Source organism: Sapajus apella, unplaced genomic scaffold (genome assembly GCF_009761245.1).
Source record: "Sapajus apella isolate SASKATOON/1434 unplaced genomic scaffold, GSC_monkey_1.0 scaffold37, whole genome shotgun sequence".
NCBI classification, from domain to species: domain Eukaryota; kingdom Metazoa; phylum Chordata; class Mammalia; order Primates; family Cebidae; genus Sapajus; species Sapajus apella.
Window position 1 is genome coordinate 11,805,277 of NW_022436977.1, and position 25,112 is coordinate 11,830,388.

General features: G+C 35.6%; 1 protein-coding gene across 2 annotated transcripts in view; it reads left to right on the forward strand.

The window, feature by feature from the left end:
* Positions 1-25,112, forward strand: part of WDR72 (WD repeat domain 72) — a 163,196-nt gene that overhangs the window by 34,481 nt on the left and 103,603 nt on the right. For both annotated transcript variants that reach the window (XM_032297405.1, XM_032297406.1), the window contains exon 10: positions 5,062-5,264. In XM_032297405.1, coding sequence (XP_032153296.1) covers positions 5,062-5,264 — 203 coding nt within the window. The remainder of the gene's footprint in view (positions 1-5,061; positions 5,265-25,112) is intronic.

The window sequence follows — 25,112 nt, forward strand, 5'->3', positions numbered from 1 at the left end:
TAAAAACAAAACAAAAACTGTAGATGCCTATAAATATTGACAATCCTAATGGGTTTACAATAAGGCTGCATTTTAGCAACATACTGATTTACAACAGTTTTGGAATCTTCTTTCCTCTGCAGAAACTGCTTAAGGGGTTTTATGCTTGTCTCCAGAAACAGCTCACTCCAAATTCACTTGGAGATGGCATTTAATCCTCACCTATCTGCTGATAATGCTTAAGCCCTTGTGCCTCTGCTGTGATCTCTCCTAGGACCTCTACATGCCGTCTATTTGGGCATCCTTAAACTTGGTCTTTACCATAATAGAGACATCTCTGCACCATTCTTATTAGGGCCCTTACTAGGTGGCAAGCAGTAGAAGTAAAGTCAATTTTATCAGAAGGTTGTGTTTATTATAAGGATTCAGGTGTATTTCAGACACTTTTGGGGGACTATTCCTTAGGAAGAAACTAGAAAAAAAATAGAAATTTTTAAGTGCTCTCTCTTTCTTTCTCTCTGCCTCTCCTTCTCTCCCCTGCCCGCATCTCTTTTCTCTCTTTTCCCTTCCCCTTTCTTCCTTCTCCATTTCTGACCCTGTGTGCATTGTCTTACTTTATTCCCCCTTTAGACTAGCATCTTCTGCTCTGTAGTCCACGAAGCAAAAATGGTTAGTCCACAGGTCAAGATGACACATCACACTCAGAAACTGACTTGCTGTCTCCCAGTTACAAGTCCTTGTGCTATCAGGAGTGACCTGGCAACATAGTTGAAAGCTGGGGCAGGCCTCAGGATTGTGAACGGCACTTTTTGCAGTGTTGGCCTCTCCTGGGCTCTGGGGTCTTAAGTTTGCAGTGCACATTTCTGGCATTAAATCTTGTCACACTGAGACCTTAGTATGCTCTGATGCTTTATAGCCACCTCTTTTCACTGCCTCATGGAAAGGGTAAAATTATTTATTTCTCCAGTGAATATTTAGAGAGGCCTGTTTTGAACCAAGCTCAGGGAACACATACTTACTAAAAAGAGATTGGTACCTGGCAGGGAAGCAAGCAAATAAAGGACATCAATGACAAAAGTGTTAAGTGCTATAAAGTGAAGAAGCTGAGACAGAAAACGGTACAAGATAGGGCAAACTATTTTAGAAAGGCTTCTCTGAGGAGGTGAGGTGTTAAGCTAATTAATACCTGAAGGATGTGCTAGAGCCAGCAGAAGAAAATTGTTTTCAATGAAAGAAAAAGAAAAGCTAATTTGTGAATAAGGGGAGGCTGACATGGGAGAAAGCAGAGCAGAGGTGAGAATATGACTTCTCAGATAGGGAGTTTAGATGTAATCCCAAGTGCAATCCCAGTTTTTTAAAAAACTCACTAGCAGGCTGTTGATGTTGTGTAATCTATTAAGGGTATTATCTAGCCTTTAATTTATGCCAGACCCCATTCTGGTGTACTGAAGAGGATTAAAAAATAAGGTAAATTATAATTCTACCCTGAGTTTGATTATAACATAGCCTGCCAGAAAAGGCTGATTGAGGAGTTCAAGTCTCAGGTAGGAAGCCATGGGGGCCCAAGCTGGCCATATGCCCAGTGACCTCAGGCCTACATTTCAGGCAGACTCCAGGGGCTGCGGGCCAGAGAAGTTTGTTAATCAGCTCACAAGCGGCTGAGTGAGGACCTATGTCATGCGACAGAGACGGCTGTCATATAGCATAGCCTTCACTGCATGCTGAAACCTCTAAGCACACTTCTATATCTACCCAATTTAATCCGTATAGTAACTCTGTGAGGTAGGTATTATTATTATCCCCATTGTACAGACAAGGAAACTGAGGCACAGAGATGTAAAGTAACTTGCCAAAGGCCACACAGGCATCAAAGGTAGGATGAGGATTCAACTACAGCGCAGTCTGGTGCCAGAGTCTGCTCCTAAATACCATGCTGCGATGATGTGTCCTTGTCCGCCTGAACGGATCGGGAGAACGTGGACAGGGTTGCCCTTGGGGTCATAGAGAAAGCTCTGGTTGTAAGAGTAATTGATTAGTATGCTGTGGGGTATGTTGAATTGACAGGGAAATCAGTATATACAAGTGAAAATCCTGTTAATACGGGTCTAGGGATCTGTAGATTACCCTGGCTGATTCTTACATTTCTGTGCACTTTTTGGAAACTATGCCACTTGGAAACTGATCTTGCCTTCATTTCTTATCAAGATGTTATTTGCTTTAAGCTGTCTTATGATTAGCTCTGGTCTCTAATGTACTATTATATAGTTTAAGATAAAATGTTATATAAAAATTTATATTAAATAATAGAAAAATGCAAAATAATACTGGAAAGCATTTTATAGCATAAATATTTTACTTGTAATATATTTTATGGAATATTTTTGTACACCTACTTTGAAGGAGAAGATGTAGTGTAACTTTCAGTAATACTTAACTCACCTATGTCTCTACACCTTTCCTTGTCATGTTCAGATTGATTCCACTGAATAATGTGAATTAACTCATACTCTTGATGTAATGTAATGAAATAAAATTATAATTATCACTGAGTTTACTCTGGAAAGCAAAAGCTCTCCTGAAATTGGAGGCTGAATTGAGCAATTTTGCAAACCTTCAGTTTCTTATATTTCTTCACTATCTGGAAACCGTAGCTATTCTGTATCTTGCGCAAGGTGGTATATGAGAGTTGCAAAGGCATCTCTTGTTGGAAACCTTCCTTGTGGTCATGCCTCCCTTTTTGGTTATTTTTATACTAATAGATGTTCTCTAATAGTGTAAATATATCCCTGAAGTGGTGTAAATTTCATAACTTCGGAGACATATTTAAGGAAACATTCTGTATTCCAAGTGATTTTTTACAGTGTATTAATCAGAGTCTAATCAGGAAAGAAAAATGATGCAGTAACTTAAACAGAAAATTTAGTATAAATAATTATTAACTAGTATAAGGAATTTGAATATTAGAGATTAGCTAGTAAGAAGAGAACTCTCAAGAATATAGGAATAGCAGATGTGAAAGATGACTCCTAGCCCTAGAACTTGAGATAGCTTGACCAAGAAACCAAGAAAGACCTCCCCTCAACCCCCCGGGCTAAGCTTCTGACCTTGCTGGAGAGGGCGTGGTTATATGTATTGAATGGCAGAGAAGCTGCTATGGTGTAGTGCTGGAACTTTCCAGAAATATTCCCTTAAGGGTGCCAGAGAAAGCTGTCCACAGGGAGATGACTTGCTGGAGATGCTGTTACAAAACTGCCCCAAGAACATGCCAAAGAAAGTGTTTGGATGCAAAGTGCTGGTCGCCTGGCCATCATATTATACTACAGGAACCTGTACTGGGGAAGCCACTCACACTACTGCAAGAAAAATACAGCAGAACCAAGAAGAGAAAACTTCTTCTTCTCCTTCTCTTTCTTCTGCTTCTCCTTCTTCTATTTCTTCTTCTGCTTCCTCTGCTGCTTCTCTTTCTCCTTTTTCTTCTTCTTGTGTGTTTTCTTTTCTTTCTTTCTTTCTTTCTTTCTTTTTTTTTTTAGACAAGGTCTTACCTTGTCACCCAGGCTATAATACAGTGGTAGGATCACAGCTCACTGCAGCCTCAATTTTCTGGCTCAAGTGATCCTCCCACCTCAACCTCCTAAGTAGCTGTGACTACAATCACATGCCACCACGCCTGGCTAATTTTTGTATTTTTTGTAGAGACAGGGTTTTACCACGTTGCCCAGACTGGTTTCAGACTCCTGGACTCAGGCAGTCTGCCCACCTTGGCCTCCGAAAGTGCTAGGATTATAGGCATGAGCCACCATGCCCAGCCAAATATATCAGTCTTGATGGAACAGAAAAGTTTAGAAGAACAACGCGTTTATAAGTTTATGTGTTAAGGATGTTTACTTAACATTGTTAAGGGACTCGAGACTGAAGTTCTGCCTGTTATTTGAGCACAGTAACTGTTACTGGTTCAGAATCCACAGTGCCAACTAATGGTAGTTGAGTTGTAATACAAGAAGTCTATAGAAGAGTGGGAGACAAATGAGAAAGAATAGAATAGTCATAATCCTCAAACATAGATCTATCAACCTTCCTATCTGAAGACACAGTGGCCTATAATTAGTATTTCTATTTTCTTATTGTAATTAAGTTGGTATTTTCTTAACAACATAAATAGTAGATCTACTTCTTTCTTATTGGTAGAAAAGAATATGAAATGAAACCTTTATTTAGATATTGTTTATCAAATTAGTATCCCTTGGTGTATTTATTCAGTAGGAGTTAACTTGTATATTTAATGTAGTAGGAATAATGCAGATGAACTCATAAGAGACAGAGAACATGATTAATTCATATTATTGAGATTTCACTGAGTGTATGGCACTGGATTTTATAAAAACATTCAACTATTTGTGAATTGGTTTCTGATACTTTTGGTCTATTTTATGCTTTCTTTTTAAACATTAAGTTGAACTTGACAGCACTCCTTAATTCTGAAACTGGAAGAATGACAGAAGTGAAGGATTTTTTTTTTTTAACTCTTCTAATAACATAAGAAATAAAAGTCAAAGGATATAATCTCAACAACACCAACAATAAAACAACAAAATCCTGTGGGGACACTTCAGTGAGGAAGGCAGTACACAAAACATCCGTGTTCTTACTTGCTCCATTCATTTAAATTATATGTTACCAATTTGAAGCCTGGGAACCCAAGCAAAACACCATGGGTTCTCTGTTGCTTGTGAGTTGGAACACTAGGGGACAGCACTAAAATATCCCATAGTTGTGTGTTATTGATCACTTACATACTGTATAATAAGAGATTTTACTGTTAAAGACGATTGAATCTCTTGTTGATTTCAGTGGATGAAGAAGCACAAAGAGGAAGATGAGCTTCCCAAATCCACAAATTCAGACTTTATGAGCAAGTGTTTTGAATAATTTAGAAAAAGCTCCCAGGCTATGTTTTGGTTGCAAGATACTAAGGCACAATAACTTAAAGAATTGTGACTCGTCTGTTAAAGAGTGTTTTGCTCTGTTTTATTCTGTTGGGGTAAATATTTTGCTGAAATTTTTACTTCTAATCCTGTTTTCCAGGCACATTGGAAAGGCATGAGACAGGAGAAAGAGCACAAATTATTCTTAATTGTTGTGATGATTCACAGCTTGTGAAGGCAGAATCTGTACTTCCCGTTGCCTCAGAGACACTTAAGCACAAAAGTATAGAACAGAGATCCTCCAGCCCCTACCAGCTTGGGCCAATACCTTGCCCTGGTCTGCAGGTGGAGTCTTCATGTAAGGTAAGTTCAAATCAAGCTCTTGTTCACAAAGAACATTATCAACCGAATAAGAAGTTATATGCATTCATAAACACGTGGCACTTAAGTATCAGCACAAAAACGAGAACTAAGAGATAGGTACATCTACCAAATAATCTTGGGTGAATCAGTATAACTTTTCGAGTGACTATTACACTTATTATGGCATAATTTTTGACAAAATAGGTACTAGCTTATCAAAATTGAGTCAATTTTATATTAAGTCTCAAATCCTAGGTGGTTTTCCATAGGGAAGGGAAAGCATTTATATTCTGTAGTTTGCATCTATTTTTGTTTTCGAGTTCCGAGTATCTGACCTCTTAAAAGTACTGATTGAAAATAAAATGGTATCAGAAAAACTAGATCACAGTATATATAATTCTTTTGATATACTCAGTATCACTCGAGATCACTAACTCTAGGATTCTAAGCCTCAGTGAATACACATTGATGGAATTTGCATTTATTTATTTGCATTTATTCTCATAAACCAAGTCAACCAGCTTAGCATAAATTTTGACTAGCTTTATTGTTTTTTACTTCTAAATATGATAATTTAATCTGATCTAAGGGATTATTTGCCATCTTTTCATCTCCAAATTATCCCCTCAACATACTGTTGTAACTATGCCATTTATATGTACATATGAAATGTATTTTTTCATGTAAACATATTTTCATAGTATTAATATGTAACTTTTATTTTTAATGGCTGCATTATGCTCTATGTGGTGTTTGTACCATTGTTGGTATAAATTATTTCTCTATGGTTTGATTTATAGGTTGATTTTTTTATGTTTCACTTTTCTGAATAACACATCTATGAATTAAAGCTTTTTCATGTAGATTATTTAAAGAATATGTTTTTGGAAGTGGAATTGCTAAATCAAGGTTTTGCTGATTTTTAATTACATATTGTTAACCTGTTCTGTTATTTTAATAGTATCATGAAGACTAGTAAAATACTATTAATAAGGGCTTTGAATAAGACCTTATTTTATCTCATGTGTATGTATATAGTTAGGCAAAAGAATGTATCATCTTCAAGAAAGGTTAATGGGCCATTAAAGCCATGCCTCAAAGCAGCAGAGTTTGGGGCCGGAGTGCCAGCATGTCATCTTTAGCTTTTTAGATTTAGAGGCCTGACTTAGATTTTACAAATGAGTCTAGGATTTGTCAACCTTTTGAGAGCTAATTCACACTAAATATCTAAAAAATGAATATATAAACTAGAATGACAATTCTTTAATTGAAATTCTGGCATTGCTTGGTACATCCTTACTGCAGCAAAGTGGGGGACAGGGAAAATTGTAACACAGGGTTTCTTGATGGGCATGGAGTCAGAGCCCAGAGAATATTGATTCATTGAGTTCTAAGAGTTGAATGTAGCCAGTGCTTTCAGCCCATCAGAGTACCTTGGTCAAGGCTGATAATGCATTGAAAAATTTCTAAATTTTGGATTTCTCTATGACTTCATTTAGAACACCGGCTTTTTTTATACTTTCCTTCTTCAGATATTGAAGCCAGTGATTAAGGTGATGGCTTTTTTTCTTTTCTCATTCAGTCTTTAGGTTTTCAAAACCTATTTTTCCTATTCTTAACTTGAAAAGATCACTCAACGACATTTCAAGGCTGTAAGGACAGTTATATAGATGCAATGAATCTTCAACATTCACAACTGAACATAAGTCTGGAAATTGAATCACACTAACAGTCTTAGGTATCACAAGGCTTCAGTGAATAAAGTCCGGTGAGTGAGCCAAGCCAGCTGTCAAGCATCCCCATCTTGATGTGTCTTTGTTGCTCACTCTTCATAAGAGAGCTTGCATCTTATACTGAAAATTATATGCTAGAATAGTAGATGAGAACTGGGGAACATCTCTTGACTTACATATTTCAGTTATTTAGTGTTTGCCGGAGGAAATTTCATTCAAGTGTCTTTTTTATTAGTTTAATTTCCAGAAGGTAAACCTATGGCTATTTATTTCAGTCTCTTGAAGAGTTTCAGAGCTACTTTTCATGTAGTGACAATAATATAGAGAGATTTCATTATTTTTTTAAAAAAATTATTATTATACTTTAAGTTCTGAGGTACATGTGCAGAACAAGCAGGTTTGTTACATAGGTGTACATGTGCCATGGTAGTTTGCTGCAGGCATCAACCTGTCATCTACATTAGGTATTTCTCTTAATGCTATCCCTCCCCTATCTCCCACTGCATGACAGGTCCGGTGTGTGATGTTTCGCTCCCTGTGTCCATGTCTTCTCACTGTTCAACTCCCACTTATGAGCGACAACATGCGGTATATGCTTTGTGTTAGTTTGGTAAGAAGGATGGTTTCCAGTTGCATCCATGTCCCTGCAAAAGACATGAACTCATCCTTTTTTATGGCTGCATGGTATTCCATGGTGTATATGTGCCACATTTTCTTTATCCGGTCTATCACTGATGGGCATTTCGGTTGGTTCCAAGTCTTTGCTATTGTGAACATTGCTGCAGTAAACATATGTGTGCATGTGTCTTTATAGTAAAATGATTAAAATTCATTTGGTATATACCCAGTAATTGGATTGCTGGGTTAAATGGTATTTCTAGTTCTAGATCCCTGATGAATCGCCACACTGTCTTCCACAATGGTTGAACTAATTTACACTCCCACCAACAGTGTAAAAGCATTTCTATTTCTCCAGATCCTCTCCAGCATCAGCTGCCTCCTGACATTTTAATGATCACCATTCTAACTGGCGTGAGATGGTATCTCATTGTGGTTTTGATTTGTATTTCTCTAATGACCAATGATGATGAGCTTTTTTTCATATGCTTTTTGGCCACATAAATGTCTTCTTTTGAAAAGTGTCTATTCATATACTTTGCCTACTTCTTGATGGAGTTATTTTTGTCTTGTAAATTTGTTTAAGTTCTTTGTAGATTCTGGATATTAGCGCTTTGTTAGATGGATAGATTGCAAAAATGTTCTCTCATTCTATAGGTTGCCTGTTCACTCTGATGATAGTTTCTTTTGCTGTGAAGAAGTTCTTTGGTTTAATTAGGTTCCATTTATCAATTTTGGCTTTTGTTGCCATTGCTTTTGGTGTTTTAGTCATGAAGTCTTTGCCCATACCTGTGTCCTAAATGGTATTGCCCAGGTTTCTTTCTAGGATTTTTATGGTTTTAGGTCTTACATTTAAGTCTTAAATCCATCTTGAGTTAATTTTTGTATAAGGTATAAGGAAGGGGTCCAGGTTCAATTTTCTGCATATGGCTAGCCAGTTTTCCCAACGCCATTTATTAAACAGGGAATCCTTTCCTCATTACTTGTTTTTGTCACGTTTGTCAAAGATAAAATTGTTGTCGATGTGTTGTGTTATTTCTGAGGCCTCTGTTCTGTTTCATTGGTCTATATATCTGTTTTGGTACAAGTACCGTGTTCTTTTGATTACTGAAGACTAGTAGTATAGTTTGAAGTCAGGTAGTGTGATGCCTCCAGCTTTAGTCTTTTTCCTTAGGATTGTCTTGGTTATACAGGCTCTTTTTTGGTTCCATATGTAATGTAAAGTCGTTTTTCTAATTCTGTGAAGAAACTTAATGGTAGCCTAATGGGAATAGCATTGAATCTATAATTTACTTTGGGCAGTATGGCCATTTTCACAATGCTGATTCTTCCAATCCATGAGCATGGAATGTTTTTCCGTTTGTGTCATCTCTTATTTCATTGAGCAGCACTTTTTAGTTCTTGAAGAGACTTGTCACATTCCTTGTAAGTTGTATTTCTAGGTATTTTATTCTCTTTTTAGCAATTGTGAATGGGAATTCACTGATGATTTGGCTCTCTATTATTAGTGTATAGGAACGCTTGTGATTTTTGCACATTGATTTTGTATCCTGAGACTTAGCTGAAGTTGCTTATCAGCTTAAGGAGATTTGGGGCTGAGATGATGGGGCTTTCTAAGTATACAATCATGTCATCTGCAAACACAGACAATCTGCCTTCCTCTCTTCCTATTTAAATATGCTTTATTTCTTTTTCTTACCTGAATGCTCTGGCCAGAACTTCCAATACTATGTTGAATAGGAGTGGTGAGAGAGGGCATCCTTGTCTTGTGCCAGTTTTAAAGTGGAATGCTTCTAGTTTTTGCCCATTCAGTATGATATTGGCTGTGAGTTTGTCATAAATGGCTTATTATTTTGAGATACCTTCCATCAATACCTTGTTTATTGATCATTTTTAGCATGAAGGGGTATTGGATGTTTTTGAAGACCTTTTCTGCATCTATTGAGATAATCATGTGGTTTTGTCATTGGTTCTGTTTATGTGATGGATTACGTTTATTGATTTGCATGTGTTGAACCAGCCTTGCATCCCAGGGATGAAGCCAACTTGATCATGGTGGATAAGCTTTTTGATGTGTTGCTGGATTCAGTTTGCCAATATTTTATTGAGGATTTTCGCATCAATGTTCATTATGGATAGTGGCCCGAAAATTTCTTCATTTAATTTTGTTTCTTTCTTGTCTTCAAGGAACAATAAAATGCCAGGGTCTTGTTTTCCTACTTATAGGCTGATTTTCTTGTTTTTGCTCCTTACCTTAGATGACTACAATTTTAAACTTTTATTCTTTACATTTGGAGATCATCTAAGTCGGACAGGACTATCACTTACTTGTCCTACATACTGTACTTCTATTATTATTGAATTTAGTGCTAATGAGATTGATATTTATTTGTGCTTCACCTAAGCTATAACTTTTTAAATTATGTACTGTATATCTTCATTGTCTATTATATACTATTTCTCTTAGCATTTTATCCTGTTAGAGTTAAGCTGTTAAGATTGTTTTATTTATTTATTTATTTATTTTTAGAGAAAGGGTCTTGCTTTGTCATCCAGACTGGAGTGCAGTGGCACGATCATAGCCCACTACAGCTTTGAACTCCTGGGTTCAAGCAATTATCTCGGCTTAGCCTTCCAAGTAGCTGGGACTATGGGCATACAACACCAAGCCTGGCTGAATTTAAGAAGTTTGTCTTTTAAAGGCAAGATCACATTTTGTTGCCCAGGCTAGTCTCAAACTCCTTGCCTCAGGTGATCTTCCTGCCTTAGCCTCCTGAGTGTCTGGGATGAGAGGTGTGAGCCACTATACCTGGTGAGGTTGCTTTATCTCAGTCGTCTTTAATTTACGAGTTTGAAAAGCATGAAATTTTATGGATGCTTATAAATTCCCTATTTTCCTTGTTATTAATATGGTAAAATGCTTCATGAGTTTTCCTAAGAAAAAAATAATTTTAAGAAACCAAATTTGAATCATACTCATTTTATATGTGAGGTAAATGAGGGACAGTATGCCTATGAAATGAAAAACTGTTAAAGGTTACTTTGTATTTCAGAATTGCTTTTGTGTGTGGATTTTAGTAAAACACAGGTGAAATATTCTCCAACAATAGAATGAACAGTTTAAACAGAAGACTAGCAGGTGAGCTTTTTGTGTTTGGCAATATTTGGACTGCATTAGAATGCTGTATTTATTTTTTCTTGTTGCATTTGAAACAAGTGCATATAGATCTGCAGAAAGTTTTAAAGGAGAAAAACAAATACAATAAAACGTTTTGAAAATAATTCCAATTCGAAATGCTAGAGGAATTGAATTTGTGCTGCTAGACAAAGAATATCTCTGGGATAGGAAAGGAAGGCCAGAGTCATAAAGGATTTAAAGGAATACAATATCATATTAGTGATGGGTAACTGCTTTTCTTAGATTCATCTAAGGATTAGACAAGATAGAACCTGTTTAAATTGCAATGGAAGAAATTTAGCACCAAAGTGGAAAGTAAACAGCCGTCCTAAAATCATCTCTACATGGCAGAAATCTCTGTAGCTTCACATTTTAAGGGAAAAATGCCTATTTTGTTTGTTGTTGGGTTAGTTGTCTTTAGATTCTTTTTCTGCATTTCTTGTCTGTAAAATGAATATAAGGGTAAAGTGGATTATTATTTTGGGCCCATTGTAGTATCCTGGAAATGCCTTTTCTTTAAAACTGATTTTCTGTCGAATAATAAAATATATTATTAAAATTAATCTTACTCGTTTCTTTTTCCTTTTATTAATGTATCTACTAGGCAATTTAAAATTACAAATGTGGTTTGCATTCTACTTGTATTGGCCAATGATGAACTAGACCAGGGATAAATATTTTTCTTTTTTGTTAAGGACCTGCTATGATTTGGATATTTGATCCTGCCAATCTGATGTTGAAATGTGAACCTCAATGTTGAAGAAGGGACCTAATGAGGTGTTTAGGTCATAAGGGCAGATTCTTCCTGAATAGATTAATGTGGGGATGGGAATGCGTATGCTCTATCAGTTTTTAAGAGAGTTAGATGCTAATAACAGCTCCTCACTTTCCTGTCTTTCTTGCTTCCCTTTTCACCATGTGATCTCTGCACACATGGCTCTGGTTCACCTTCCGCCATGAGTGGAAGAAGACTGAGGCTTTCACCAGATGTCCAGTCTTCCAGCCAACAGAATCATGAGCCAGATAAAACTTACATATTACTCAGCCTCAGGTACTCCTCTATAGCAACATAAAAATAGGCTAAGAAAGGACCAGATAGTACATATTTTTGGCTTTGCAGGCCAGAATTTTGCTGCTATACATACTCAACTCTGCTGTTGGAGCACAGAAGCAACCACAGATAATTCTTCAGCAAGGGTGGCTGTGTTCCAATAAAAACATTATTGACAAAAGCAGGCAGTGGACTAGAGATGATGCACTGGTTGTTGTTTGCCAATTTATGATCTAGACAGTCTTTACTGGACCTGGAGATCATGAATTAGGAGGAGGAACTGGCCAAATAGTCAACACCTCCCTTTTCCCTCCGTATCTGTATTTTACATGAAACAATATCCCAACCTCTTCTGCACTGTATGGAATGTAATCCATAAGAGTTTATATCAAGTCGGTTCTCTGACAGAAACCAGGAACTCATATGTGTTTGTAAAACCACCCTTTAAAGAGAAACAAATGTGTAAGTAATGGTTCCCAACTTAGTTGAATTATTTTTAATGGAATTTTCTTTAAATAATGCATTTATATGTTCATCTTTAAGCATATAGAATTGATTATAAATAAAGACTGCACAGCATTATTTCCACTCTAGTTAAGCTTTCTAGAAATATGGTTTTATATATATTTTTAACCGTTAGCTGACCTTAGGGTGATGTCTCTTTGGTATCATTTGCTCAAAATTTTTATTAGAGATTTATTCTGATACGCTTGTAAAGCATGGCTGGTGTGTTGGTAGACCACCAATTGAAAATTGAATCTCACTATTACCTATCATCTTATCAGAATGAAAAGTTAGTTCTTTTATATTTTATGACTCAAAAACTAACCAAAATAGAGTAGTATGGTTTCTAAATTATGAGATTTGAAAATCTCATCTGAAAATTTACTTGTAAAAGCACTAAATAATAAGTCAGCATGGTAACATTACATGTTACTATGGTTTTTATTAAACTGTCTTTATTTTAATATTAAAATTGTATAACTATAAAAAATAAATACTTATTGTAAAACAATACATTGCATTATATAGGGCTAAATCATCCATACAGAATGAAAATTTTCCTTTTTTGATTAGTAAATTTTTATTTATTCTTTTTAATATAATAAGCAACATAGAAAACTATTTTTCTAATGTGAAAAATATTTTATATCATATTTTTATAATTTTAAAGTAGATTTTTATTTTAAATTTCAAGCACTTTATGAACAGATCGTTATTTCCCTCTGTAAACATTGAATTAAGATTTTTGTTTTAAGTAATTTGGCTTAGTGAATCCCATCTTAAAACTGTGGTACCTAAATGATAACACCCTGCCTAGTAAGATAGAATAAAGAAACAATAGGGGAAAAATCTACAAGGCAATTTGGCTTTTGAACACCTAAAGTGATACAAATTTTTGACAGTGTATAACTGTTTATCATAAGAGTTTTATAGACTTTAAGCACTGTAAGTTAAATAAAAACTTCCGTAATACCTAATCCTTTTTTTATAACTGCTTTATGAAGAACATCTCTTTTCTCGTTTTGTGGTGGGAATTTAAACTTTTTCTGTTGTTAAAATACTACCTCAATCATGAAGAAAACTATGAGGAGTATGTCACAGCTTTTTTCAAAACTAATTTAGAAGGTCTGAGTGACTATGAAAAGTAGGAAACGCACCATAAAATGACTCCAGCTGTCCACCTCGCACCCAGAAGCAACTTCGAATTTCCTCACAGGACTTCAAAGCCTGGCTTGTATCTCAACATTCGTTGGCCATGTAAATCAGAGGCACAAAAGGAGAATGCTCCTATTTCATGGTGCGAGGCTGGTTTTAGTCTGGCTTTGTGCAGCACGTGCCGGTGGGGAGTGCCAGCAACAGAAGGACTCTGTTCTGACTCGTGTGACAAATGCAGTTAACACTGGATCCATATTAATGTTGTCAAGTTCCCTCAATGTATTTAAACAGATTTTAATTATTTTCAGCGTCCAAAGGCCTGAAATATATAGCCTAATAGTTCTTCAAAGAAAGCTTACTTAATGTGTGAATGTAAAACCTCTCATAAAAATGAAACTTTTATATTGGCCTTAGTCATTGACATAGGTTATTCATCAAGTCAGCAATTTGTGTGGCAAAGTGCCATTTGAATAGTGTATTGTTAGGATACTTATGGTCCACTTGACAAGGGCTCTTGCTGTAAATAGTGCAATTTGACTCCAGCTGTTAAAGAGTGGCTTTGACAGCAGCCAAATAGAATGGAGATGCCTTACTGCACTGCCAAAAAATCAATATTGGGTTCTTGTTCATAGTAACCTGTTCTTTTCTCTTCTGTAGATTTATAAATGACTATCAAGGGTTTATAAGTGGAAGTTTAAATATTATTTTAAATGTAATTCACTCTCAGTTTCAAATTAAGACTTGTGATAAAGGGTACAAATGGGGAGTTTTCGGATATTATTTCCAAACCCTGGCTCATGTTTAGTCAAAATTACGGCTAAGTTTAATTTGGATTCTCTAGCCTCAGTAGAAAAGAATGTGTGTAAAACATGGACTCAAAATTGTGTGCCTATTGTATATTGCCAGCCCGATTATTTCTTCTTTTTGATTTTCCTTATCAATTTATCTTCTGTGTCCCTCCCCCCTTCTCTGTGTGTATACCTTTTTGTATAGATGGCAGAGTTCTTTGTGGCTGTGCCCATAGCAACACCCACAGATGTTGACAGCCAGTCATGTCCCCAGTGTTGTTTTCCTAAAGCAGAGTCCTGCTGGTTTTGAAGAGTTTTCTAAGCAGTTTTCAGCACTACAAGGTTGCTATGATACCTGACTCGCGGTAATAGATATTGAATCTGTTAATTACAATAACTACATACAGGGCTCTTTTTTTCATTGGGTTTCTCTACCATTGCTAGCTGTTATGTTTAACATACAGAGAGGAAGTAAAGTTATATATTCAAGATGAGAAAAAAATGTTCCAAGGTAAAGTCTTGAAACATAAAAAAAAATTCCCAGGTATAAAAACCTTCTAGCTGACTATTGCTTTCCCAAGACTGCAGATATAATTTATTTAAATCATTTTTAGTTTTGGCTGAGTTTGATTTTCAGTTTTTATTGTTGTTCCTGAGAAAACATAAGTCCTCATATAAAGTGTACTGAGCAGGATTTGAAAAAACTACGTTTTTCAACCTGGAAAATGCTAGTATAATATGTATTTTCTCAAATGCCTTTTTCAATGAAGGCTGTTAAAATAGCTACCTTCCTATTACTGATCAGCTCTGCATTTATTGAATTTATGGCTGAGATAGCAACTGAAAATTCATAAAGCTGATAATATAATTGTGAATGTAGACCTTTAAGGCTGATTCAAGGTCGACGTTATTGTTTTTATAATTGCTGATAGGCAATCGTGATTTCTACCAGAGAAAGGGTTAGTTCTGCTTTGGGTTTAGCTGGTTTCAAAAAAAAATGTTCTCTCTTTTGTTAATTCTAAAGTAAGATTTTTCACTGAATAAGTGTTTATATCTTCTATTTAGCACTAAATTTAGCTTTAGTTTTATTTCGGTCTCTCTCTCCCCACGATATTTCATTAACCCTGTAAGAGAGGTGCAAATCTAAGATTATAACTTTCTTCTTGGATTAAATATTCTGTCTGTAATTATCAGTTAATTTGGGGAAGGTAGTTCTAGCATAGGAACATGGAGAAAAGTTAAGCATTTCAGGCATCTTAATTTTGTATGTAGCTTAATCTAAGGACTGTGTTGGCATAATTTATTAAAGCACATCTTTACATTTGCCTTCACTTACATTAATAATTTTATAGATATTTTAGCATCTATGAATTCTGTAACCATGTTGATATGATATTATGTACCCAAAACTATTTAGCTTATTTAGACTTTTTTCTTCCTTATTTTTTTTTCCTTCCCTCTTTTCTTCTCAGTTGTAAATTGTTTTTGTCTTTTAAAAACATGTGACCTCTCAAAATTTCTTAAGATCCTGCTTTGGGAGGTACCCAAAAGATGACCCTATTCCACCTACTTAAAGAGGTCATTATCCATTGGGGTCCAAATTCATTCCAGAGGATTTGCATGTTCTGTTATTAAGCAACTTGTTGGTTCTGATTAAAACATGATTATAAATGTTACCTCTTTAAAATGTGTTTCTATTCTATTTTTAATGATTCACTGGATGATATTTTTAGAAAAAAAATGAAGTTTGTAGAATTCAGATGTTAACTCAAAGTATGAGTTGCTTAAAACTGGAAAGAAATGGAGGATAATAAAATCTTTCTTGCTGAAAGCTGGTAATATCACTTACTGACTGAGAGCACCATCTAGACCCATTTAAAGCAATCCCAACAGGAGCACTACTTCTGTACCAATGACTTATGCTGAAACTGGCCCTAAGAGAGCAGCAAATGCAAAAAACTAACAGGAAGCAATTCTCAAAAAACAGAAAGCATTTATTTTCATGGAATATTTCCCCTATACTATTAAAAACAAAATGTATTAAGAGTTCCTTTATTTATTGGAACTAAGAGCATGAACTTATTTTAAAAAATATAACCAGCTAATATTCTTGTCCATTTTGCTGAATTGGGTTTTAACAGTGATGTCCTGAAGGCACCACTAGTTCTCTGCATCTCCAAATAACATATATTTATTTGTAATTTTCTTCATACTCTGTAGCTTATATAATTCTGAAAACAGGTTTAATCCTAAATTGAAATATCCTGCATAATCTTTTGGTTCAAGTGTGATTATTCCGGACAGATATAAAAATGATCCTAACAAGCTGCTGTGAGCAGCAGGGCTTATGCACATGTTTAACTCCATGCACAATCAAGTGGGACTGAAAAGTGTAGTTCTATATCTTGGCATATTGCCCAAGACCTGATGGCTTTTAGAAAGCCATTAAGAAAGTTTACAAAGCTGGGTGCAGTGGCTCACACCTGTAATCCTAGCTCTTTGAGAGGTTGAGGCAGGTGGATTATGAGATCAGGAGTTCAAGACCAGCCTGACCAATGTGGTGAAACCCCGTCTCTACTAAAAAATACAAAATTAACCGGGTGCGGTGGTGCCCACCTGTAATCTCTGCTACTCAGGAGACTGAGGCAGGAGAATCACTTGAACCTGGGAGGTGGGAGTTGCAGTGAGCTGAGATCATGCCACTGCACTCCAGCTGGGCGACAGAGTGAGACTCTTGTCTCAAAAATATAAATAAATAAATAAATAAGAAAAGCTTACAAAGTGCAAAGTCCTGCTCACCTTCATTACTTTCTTATTAGCTCCCACTAGAGGTCTCTTGTCATTATATAAAACATGGACTTCTCCATTGTTTCTCTGATAGCAAATGCTTTGATGTTTTGTTTTCCTTTTGCTTGTCTCTCATGTCAGTCTCTGTTTTACAACAACTATAGCATGACATTGGTCATGTTAAATATGGAAAGAATAGTATGTGTCCTGTCTCTTCATATGTGATTATCATGAGACTTAAATGAGAAAATTATTTGACAGTTGACATGGCTCCCTAAACCTAAGAGGGTACCTGAATCAACTTTCATGAAATTTGTTATTATATGACTGTCTGTCAAATATTATTATCAAGGACCTATCTTTTATTCAACCAGATCAATTATAGTTAGTCAAGTTGATAGACAGTAACAAATTGTCTTTAAGATCTCTTTTTTTTTATGAGACAGAGTCTTGCTCGATCACCCAGGCTGGAGTACAGTGGCACCAGCTCAGCTCACTACAGCCTCTGTCTCCTGGGTTCCAGTGATTCTCCTACCTCAGCCTCCCAGGTAGCTGAGATTACATGCATGAGTCACCATGCCCAGATAATTTTTCTATTTTCAGTAGAGATGGGGTTTCACCATGTTGGTAAGGCTGGTCTCAAATTCCTGACATCAGGTGATCCACATGCCTCAGCCTCCGAAAGTGCTGGGATTATGGTGTGAGCCACGATGCCTGGTCAAGATCTCTTAAGCATATCTTTCTTTTATGACCTCAACGTTTATGTATGCTAATGGTCAACTTAAAATATCTTTAAACATAGTTCTAGTCATTAAATTTCTGGTGTTAACAACGGTGGAATTAGTATGATAGAAGCAGAAAACTAACAGTTCTGAGTGTATTTTGTCAAAATATGAGAATTCAACTAATCATGACAAATTATGCCCTGAAATATACATCTGATTTAAATGATCTACCCTTCTGTCTTAATCAAGATAGCAACTGAGATCAGATACAGAAAAGTCAATGAGTTGTGTGGTTAGGAAGTGCCCATGTAACACACAGCACCTCATATGATGATTTGTTTCATTGTTCTTGTGCACCTACCACAAAGGCCCAGCTATGGGGCCACAGCTTAATGTTTTTTGCCTTTGCCAAATATTCTATGTCCATGAAGTCTAAGACCAAGTCCTTATATTTTAAAACATTGAGTTGTTATATTTTATCAGACATCAGTTTTGTAACAAGAAATAATTATCAAAATCTGTTTATCTTTTACTAATGAATAAAATCTAAGGATTTGGACCCTTATTTCTCTATCTGTATGAAGGGTTTAATAAATGGCCATTTAATTCACAGACAAATCATGAAATATAATGGGACTAAGTAATGTAATCTACAAAAGTCTCATTATGTATGAATGATACATCATATCTCTTAAAGCTTTTGCAGACCTCTTGCGGTTACCTGATGTCTTCTCAATAAATCATTTAATATGGTTGCTTTTAATTTTTGTTTTCAGGATATACAGAATTTCATTCAGTATGAACACGTCACATCACATTTTAATTAAAAGTTTCTTCACTTGAGAATTAGAGCACCTTTGTCAGTAGTTCATGAGTGATACTTGGGAAGAAATTGATTTTTACTCTCCACTGGTAATTTTGTATTTATTTCAAGACTGGATGTATTTATGCTTAATCAAAACCTAGGAAATATCCCCTTCAATATTTCAGAATGTTCATAAAATTCAAATTTTTATTGAGTACTATTATTTTGAAATGTATTATATCTCCTAAACTAGGAACTCTATTATTTTCTTAGCAAGAGTATCTTTGGAATTACAAATTTGATTTGACACTTATGTGGGGCAGAGGATGTCCTGTAAGGTTTACACATATTCTTTAGCCATAACAATTTCCAGTCTATTGAACTCACGTAACTGTTTACGAAATATTCTTTTCAGCTCCCACCAGCATGACGGAAAGAAAAGAGACTAATAATGAGCATTCCATTATTATTAATCTGAGTTGCATTCATCCTTGTAATAAAAACCAAAATTATAAATCTTACATTAAAAAGATGAAAAATGTCAACTGCAGGTTCAGTCCCATGACCCATATATTTAACCCCCAGCTATTTGGCCTCATTAAAGAAACTCGTATTTCCACTGATGCTAGCCTTCTGCCAGGATGTTTTCACCCCAATTCTACAGCTTCAAGTCTAATTTTGATGCCGTTTTACCATTACATAGGTAGCAGCTTACTTTCTATTGTTCTCTTTCTCAGCATCCTTTTTATTTCATTTTGTATCTTCTCTACCCTCTACTACAGTATAAGCTCAAATGGGACAGTTACAGTTATGATCAACCTACTCTGTAAGTTCGTCACGAAATTCTCATCACCTAGCATATCTGGCACATGGTAGGCATTCAGAAATATTTGTGGAATCAACTTACGAACTGAAAACTACTGAAGTCTAAAACATAAAGAATAGATGGTAAGAAAGTAAAGGATGCTTCCTTTTTTGAATTTTAAGAGAAAAAATGAAAATGACTGCCAGGAAAAAAAAGTATAGTTATTTTGCCGGTCAATTGCTTTAAGTCCAAATCAGGTTTACATATGACCTGATTGTATAGAAAATAGTGACCTAGCAAAAAAAATAGTCAATAATAGCAAAGAGGCTGCTGAAACACAGCAGGAACCTCCACTGATATTTAGACACCAGTCTCAATTAATTCAAAAGTTTATAAGAAAAAGTGTATTAAATAGTGGTGATAAAACTTAGCATGTCCAGCATATTAGGGAGAAATTATTCACTTTGGGTAAGGTGGGCATACAACAGAGCTGACAAAGACCCAGAAAGGAAGATTAAAAGGCAATGTAATTAAAATGTCTTGTTACACCAGCAAAGTGCATATCATTACCCCATTTACTTGCCCTTAAATCTTAGACTCCTTTTCTAATAACAAAGTTATCTAAAAATAAACACTCAAAAATAGCCTAAGGATTGTATTGTATATCATGAGCCTCTACTTCCCTGAAATAATTACTTTACTGAGACCTCCCCTCAATACAAAACCCCTAAAGCCAGCAACAATCTAATCAACAGGTTTGTAATAACTTTTAGAAATTTAAGTGTAATAAATATGAAGAGGCCTGATTTATGTTTCATTTCCCAGATGCAAAGACTAGTACAATTCTGCATCCCCCCAAGTAACAAACATTGCTTCCTGCTTTTGTACATCATTTGAAAATTGCTTAACTCACCCTCTCATCCAAGGATAAGGAGGAGAGAGGGCTGATTATGTTTCAACATGTATGACATAAAATGCTTTTAGGTAGCTCATCGTGGGAACATAGGGTGGCATACTGGATTAGCAGCCCCAGAAGAAACCGAGCCTCACAGGATTTATTCTTTTTTGTCTCTGACAAAAACTCCGTCTCTACTAAAAATACAAAAAATTAGCTGGGTGTGGTGGCATGCACCTGTAGTCCCAGCTACTCAAGAGGCTGAGACAGGAGAACTGCTTGAACCTGGGAGAAGGAGGTTGCAGTGAGCCAAAATCATACCACTGCACTCCAGCCAGAGTGACAGAGCAAGACTCCATCACAAAAAAATAAATAAATAAAATGAATTATGGATTGCCTAATTATTTTACCACTATTTGTCTTATTTTCTCAATTAGCTCTAAAACTCCTTGAAAACAAAGAATTACTATGTCTACATGTTATGTAAGTTTTGTAGCATGGAATGCAAAACAGAATACTTTATTTATTCAGCAGATATTCACCAAATATCTACTATATGCCAGGCACTCTTCTTGATACAAGATTGTGGTGCTCATGGCCCTTACATTTCTAGTGAGAGAGAATATATTGTAATTAAAACAAAACAAAACAAAGCAAGATTGTCAGATAATGATAAAGCTCTGCAGGGAATTAATGTTGGCCAGTTTGATAGACAGTCCTAGGGGTTTACTATAGGCTGAGTGATCAGAGAAGATCAGAGAAGGAAGTAGGATTTATAGTAAGTTTGAACTACAGGAAGGAGCCAGAAATTCTACCGACTTTCAGAGGGGAGAATATTCTAGGCAAAGCAAACAGCTACTACAAAAGGCCTAAAGTAGGAATGAGCTCGATGTAGACAATGAAGTCAAAAAGACCAGTGTGACTCAAGGGAAGTATGGGGAAGGAAGAATTATGAGTCAATATTGAACAGGGGGGAGGGATAGAACATGTTAGGTGTAATAATCCAGAGTAAGAAGCTTGAGTTCCAAGTATTAAAGGGAGTCTTTTCACGATTTTACTCAAAAGGAGTAACATGATTTTATTTATGTTTTGAAAAGCTCATTTTGTTTGCTATGTAAAAGAAACTGAATTAGAAGAGACAGTGCATCTAGAAGAGGAGTCTATTTCTTAGCTGACACAAGAGAAAGAAATTGTTAGCTGGTTATTTTTTAAACATCAAGCTGACAAAAGCCATGATGTGACATATGTGCTGTAGCTGACTTCATCCCAAAGTACCAATGGGAGTAACCCCTTTAGATGGTGAGCTTAACTCTTGTCTGTGGTATGCAGGAAGTCGTATTAGGATGGCTTGATGGATGGATGAATAAGATTTTGCCATAAGGAAAAGCAAGTCTAAAAGCTCAGAATATGAAGATGGGGAACAAGTAGGAGGTTAATGAGAAGTTGATATGACTTGAGATGGAATATAAAGGGAGATTCAGTGGAAGGTAACTATGACTTGTACTCCTGCAGGAAAGGAAGTCTTTGAACATGGACTTCAACTTCTTTTCTTTTAGTAGGAACACTTAACATGACATCTGCTCTCTTAACAAGTTTTTAAGTGTGTAATATATTATTGCTGACCCTAGCTACAATGTTGTAAAGCAGATCTCTAGAGCTTACTAATCTTACTGGGCTGAAACTTTATGCCCATTCATTAATAACTTAAGCCCCCAGTAAGCACAATTCCACTCTTCAATTCTATGAATCTGGCTATTTCAGATATCACATATAGGTGTTATCAGGCAATGTTTGTCTTTCTATGACTGCTTATTCCACTTGGCATATGTTCTCAAAGTTCATCAAGTTGTCTCATATTGCAAAATTTCCTTCTCTTGGAAGGCTAAATATTATCCCATCGTATGTACATAGGACAATTTCTCTACCTATTCATCTGTCAATGAACATTTAGGTTATTTCCACATCTTGGTTATTGTGATGCTATAAGAAACATGGACACGGTAATACCTCTTCAGGATTCTGATTTTAATTCTTTTGAATAAACACCCAGAAGTGGGATTGCTGGATCATATTTTGGTAGTTCTATTTTTAATTTTTTGAGGAACCTCCATGCTGTTGTTCATAGCAGCTACACCATTTTGCATTGCTACCCACAGTGTGCTAAAATTCCAATTTCTCTACCTCTTCACAAATACCCATCTTCTCTTTTTGCTTTGTTTTTATTTTCATTTAATAGTAGCCATCCTGAAAGGTATGAGCTGGAATCTCATTATGGTTTTGATTTGCATTTCTTTGATAATTCATGACATTGAGCACTTTTCAAATATTTCTTGGCCATTTGTATATCTTCTTTGGAGAAACGTCTATTCAAATCCTTGACTTTTTGTTGTTGTTGTTGTTTGTTGTTGTTGTTGTTGTTGTTGTTGTAAGAATTCCTGAACTTGGACTTCTGGGAGCAATTTATATTTGTGTTGGAAAGTCTCATAGGTAACAAAAACAACAAATACAGACTTAAAATAGGGTCCTCTCTTAAAGTGTAACTTGCCTGAATTAAGGGGATTTAACATATAATATTGCTTTCTTCATATTTACATTGCATTTTTGCCCAGAAAAAATATTTTATGTACATTTAAAACTCCCATTAATTTAGAATAAGCCAGGAGTTGGCAATTTTTTTCTCTCAAGGGTCAGATAGCAAATATTTTTGATTTTGTGGGCCATACGGTCTCTGGTACACCTACTCAACCCTGCCTTGGTAATGCAAGAAACAACCGTAGTCAATGCATCAGTAATGGAGCATTTCTGTGTTCCAGTAATATTTCACTTACAAAAAGAGGTAGGCAAGTCTGTAAGTCATTGTTTTGTGACCTCTGCAATAGGCAGTGCTGTGATTAGATTGTGTTATAATGGAGTGTACTAGGTCACAAGAAGAGGAGTGGAAGCTTTCCATTGGAAAGAACTGTATTTTTGTCATTGACAGATTTTCTTGCAAAGTTCCCTCTTTGCTGAAAATTATAAATGGTTTCACTCAATTTGGGAGCCCTGGATGGGAACTCATTTTTGGTTTCTCAGAGATTTTTGTCTTGTTTCTTCTGCTTCTTACTTTTTTAAGGTAGTCTACAAGCTTGATCTTGCCAGTCAGTTGCTAGGTATGTGAGAAGTTATTGTGGTATGGTTGTTTGAAAGAACTCATGTCCTCAGACATTTCATAAATTTTATATACTTTTTTTTAGTGGGCATACTTTCTGGGTATTGATTTCAATTTAATAAATATGTGTTGAATTGAATTGACTGAAGTATCTGGTGGCCACACAAATACATATCCAAAGTGAGTGGGGTGGTTGGTTATTCTTTGTGTAAATATGCATACAAATCACTCAAAGGAGGAAAAGTACTATCTAAAAAACACTTGTCCTTTGGTCTATTTAGTAGTGAGCCAATTCTGGCTAAGTTGTTTTTCCTTCAGACCTATACTTTTCCTGACCTTTTGGCCAATTATAAGCTTGTTAGTGTGATGTTTAGAAAGCGTCAGCATGATACTACTGATTTCAGGGTCACAGTTGGGAAGCAAAGGTGTTTGGAGTAAGTAAAATTATATGTACATACCACATCTCTTTTAATTAGTTTTCATCTCTAGAGGGTGGTGACACAATAATTTAGTAAGACATACTTGTTATCTTAATTGACAAAAACATATAGAGAAAGAGGTGAAAACTAATGGAAGGAAACAATTGCTATTTAAAGAATACATATGGGATAAGTATATTTCCTGCTACATAAAATTTGGCTTATTAATGAATTTTTTAAAATTTGATATTGAGAATTTCTATTCTATTAGTGTCATTGAATTATTACAGTAGACCAAAACTGAATTAAGAAGTGTCTATTCAAATAGATGTGCCATCTGTCAGAAGTGGGGAGGTTGGGGGGGGGAATTTGTCCCTGTATCTTCTAGTCGTTTCCAGGGAAAGCATAATGCACATAAGCATGAGAAATCACATTTCATGTAGTGAAAGGAACACTGGACTAGAAGTAGTCAATCTGAGTTTTAATTTCAACTTTGGCACTTCAGTAGTTGGCTTGATTAAACAAGTGGCTATATAACATTGAATCAGTCACCATGCATCTCTTGTCTCTACCTACCTATTCATGTATATATTGATATCGATTTGGATAATGTCTAGATCAGAATAAGCTATATTATGCTCTAGTAACAAACAATGTCCCAAATTTCATCAGCTAAAACAACTCAAGTTTATTATTTCTTATTCACTCAGTGTACCAGTCTGGGGTTAGAAGGGGCCTCTGCTCTTCATTGTTACACAGAGACAAAGCTAATGAAGCAGAAGGCATGTGCTGGGAAAAGGTGGAGAGCTGTAAACATTTGGTAAAAATACTGATGACTGAGGAGAGGGGGCACGAGAGAGGAAAAAACATGCTAATGATTGCACAGATCATTTCTAGGACTCTTTATAGGATTATATGACATGTTGTGGAAAAGTGTGGTTGCTCTTTAGAGGAAGCTAAGGATCTCTCTAGGTTTTATGATTATGGATGTCTAATTTTCTTGTGCTTCTCTTTATTATGGAATTCTATGTAAACACTATTAGTATTGTTTATTGAAGGCAAAAATAATATAGGAAAAGCTATTTTTAAGTAATGAAACTCTGTCAAATGTCCCTTGATTTTCTTACATTTTTTAAAAATTTATGAATGTATGTAAATACCTTTAGTTTCTTCTATAATTCAGAATTTGCTGCCTGAGATAGTATTTCATATTCTGCACTATTGTGATTTTATAATA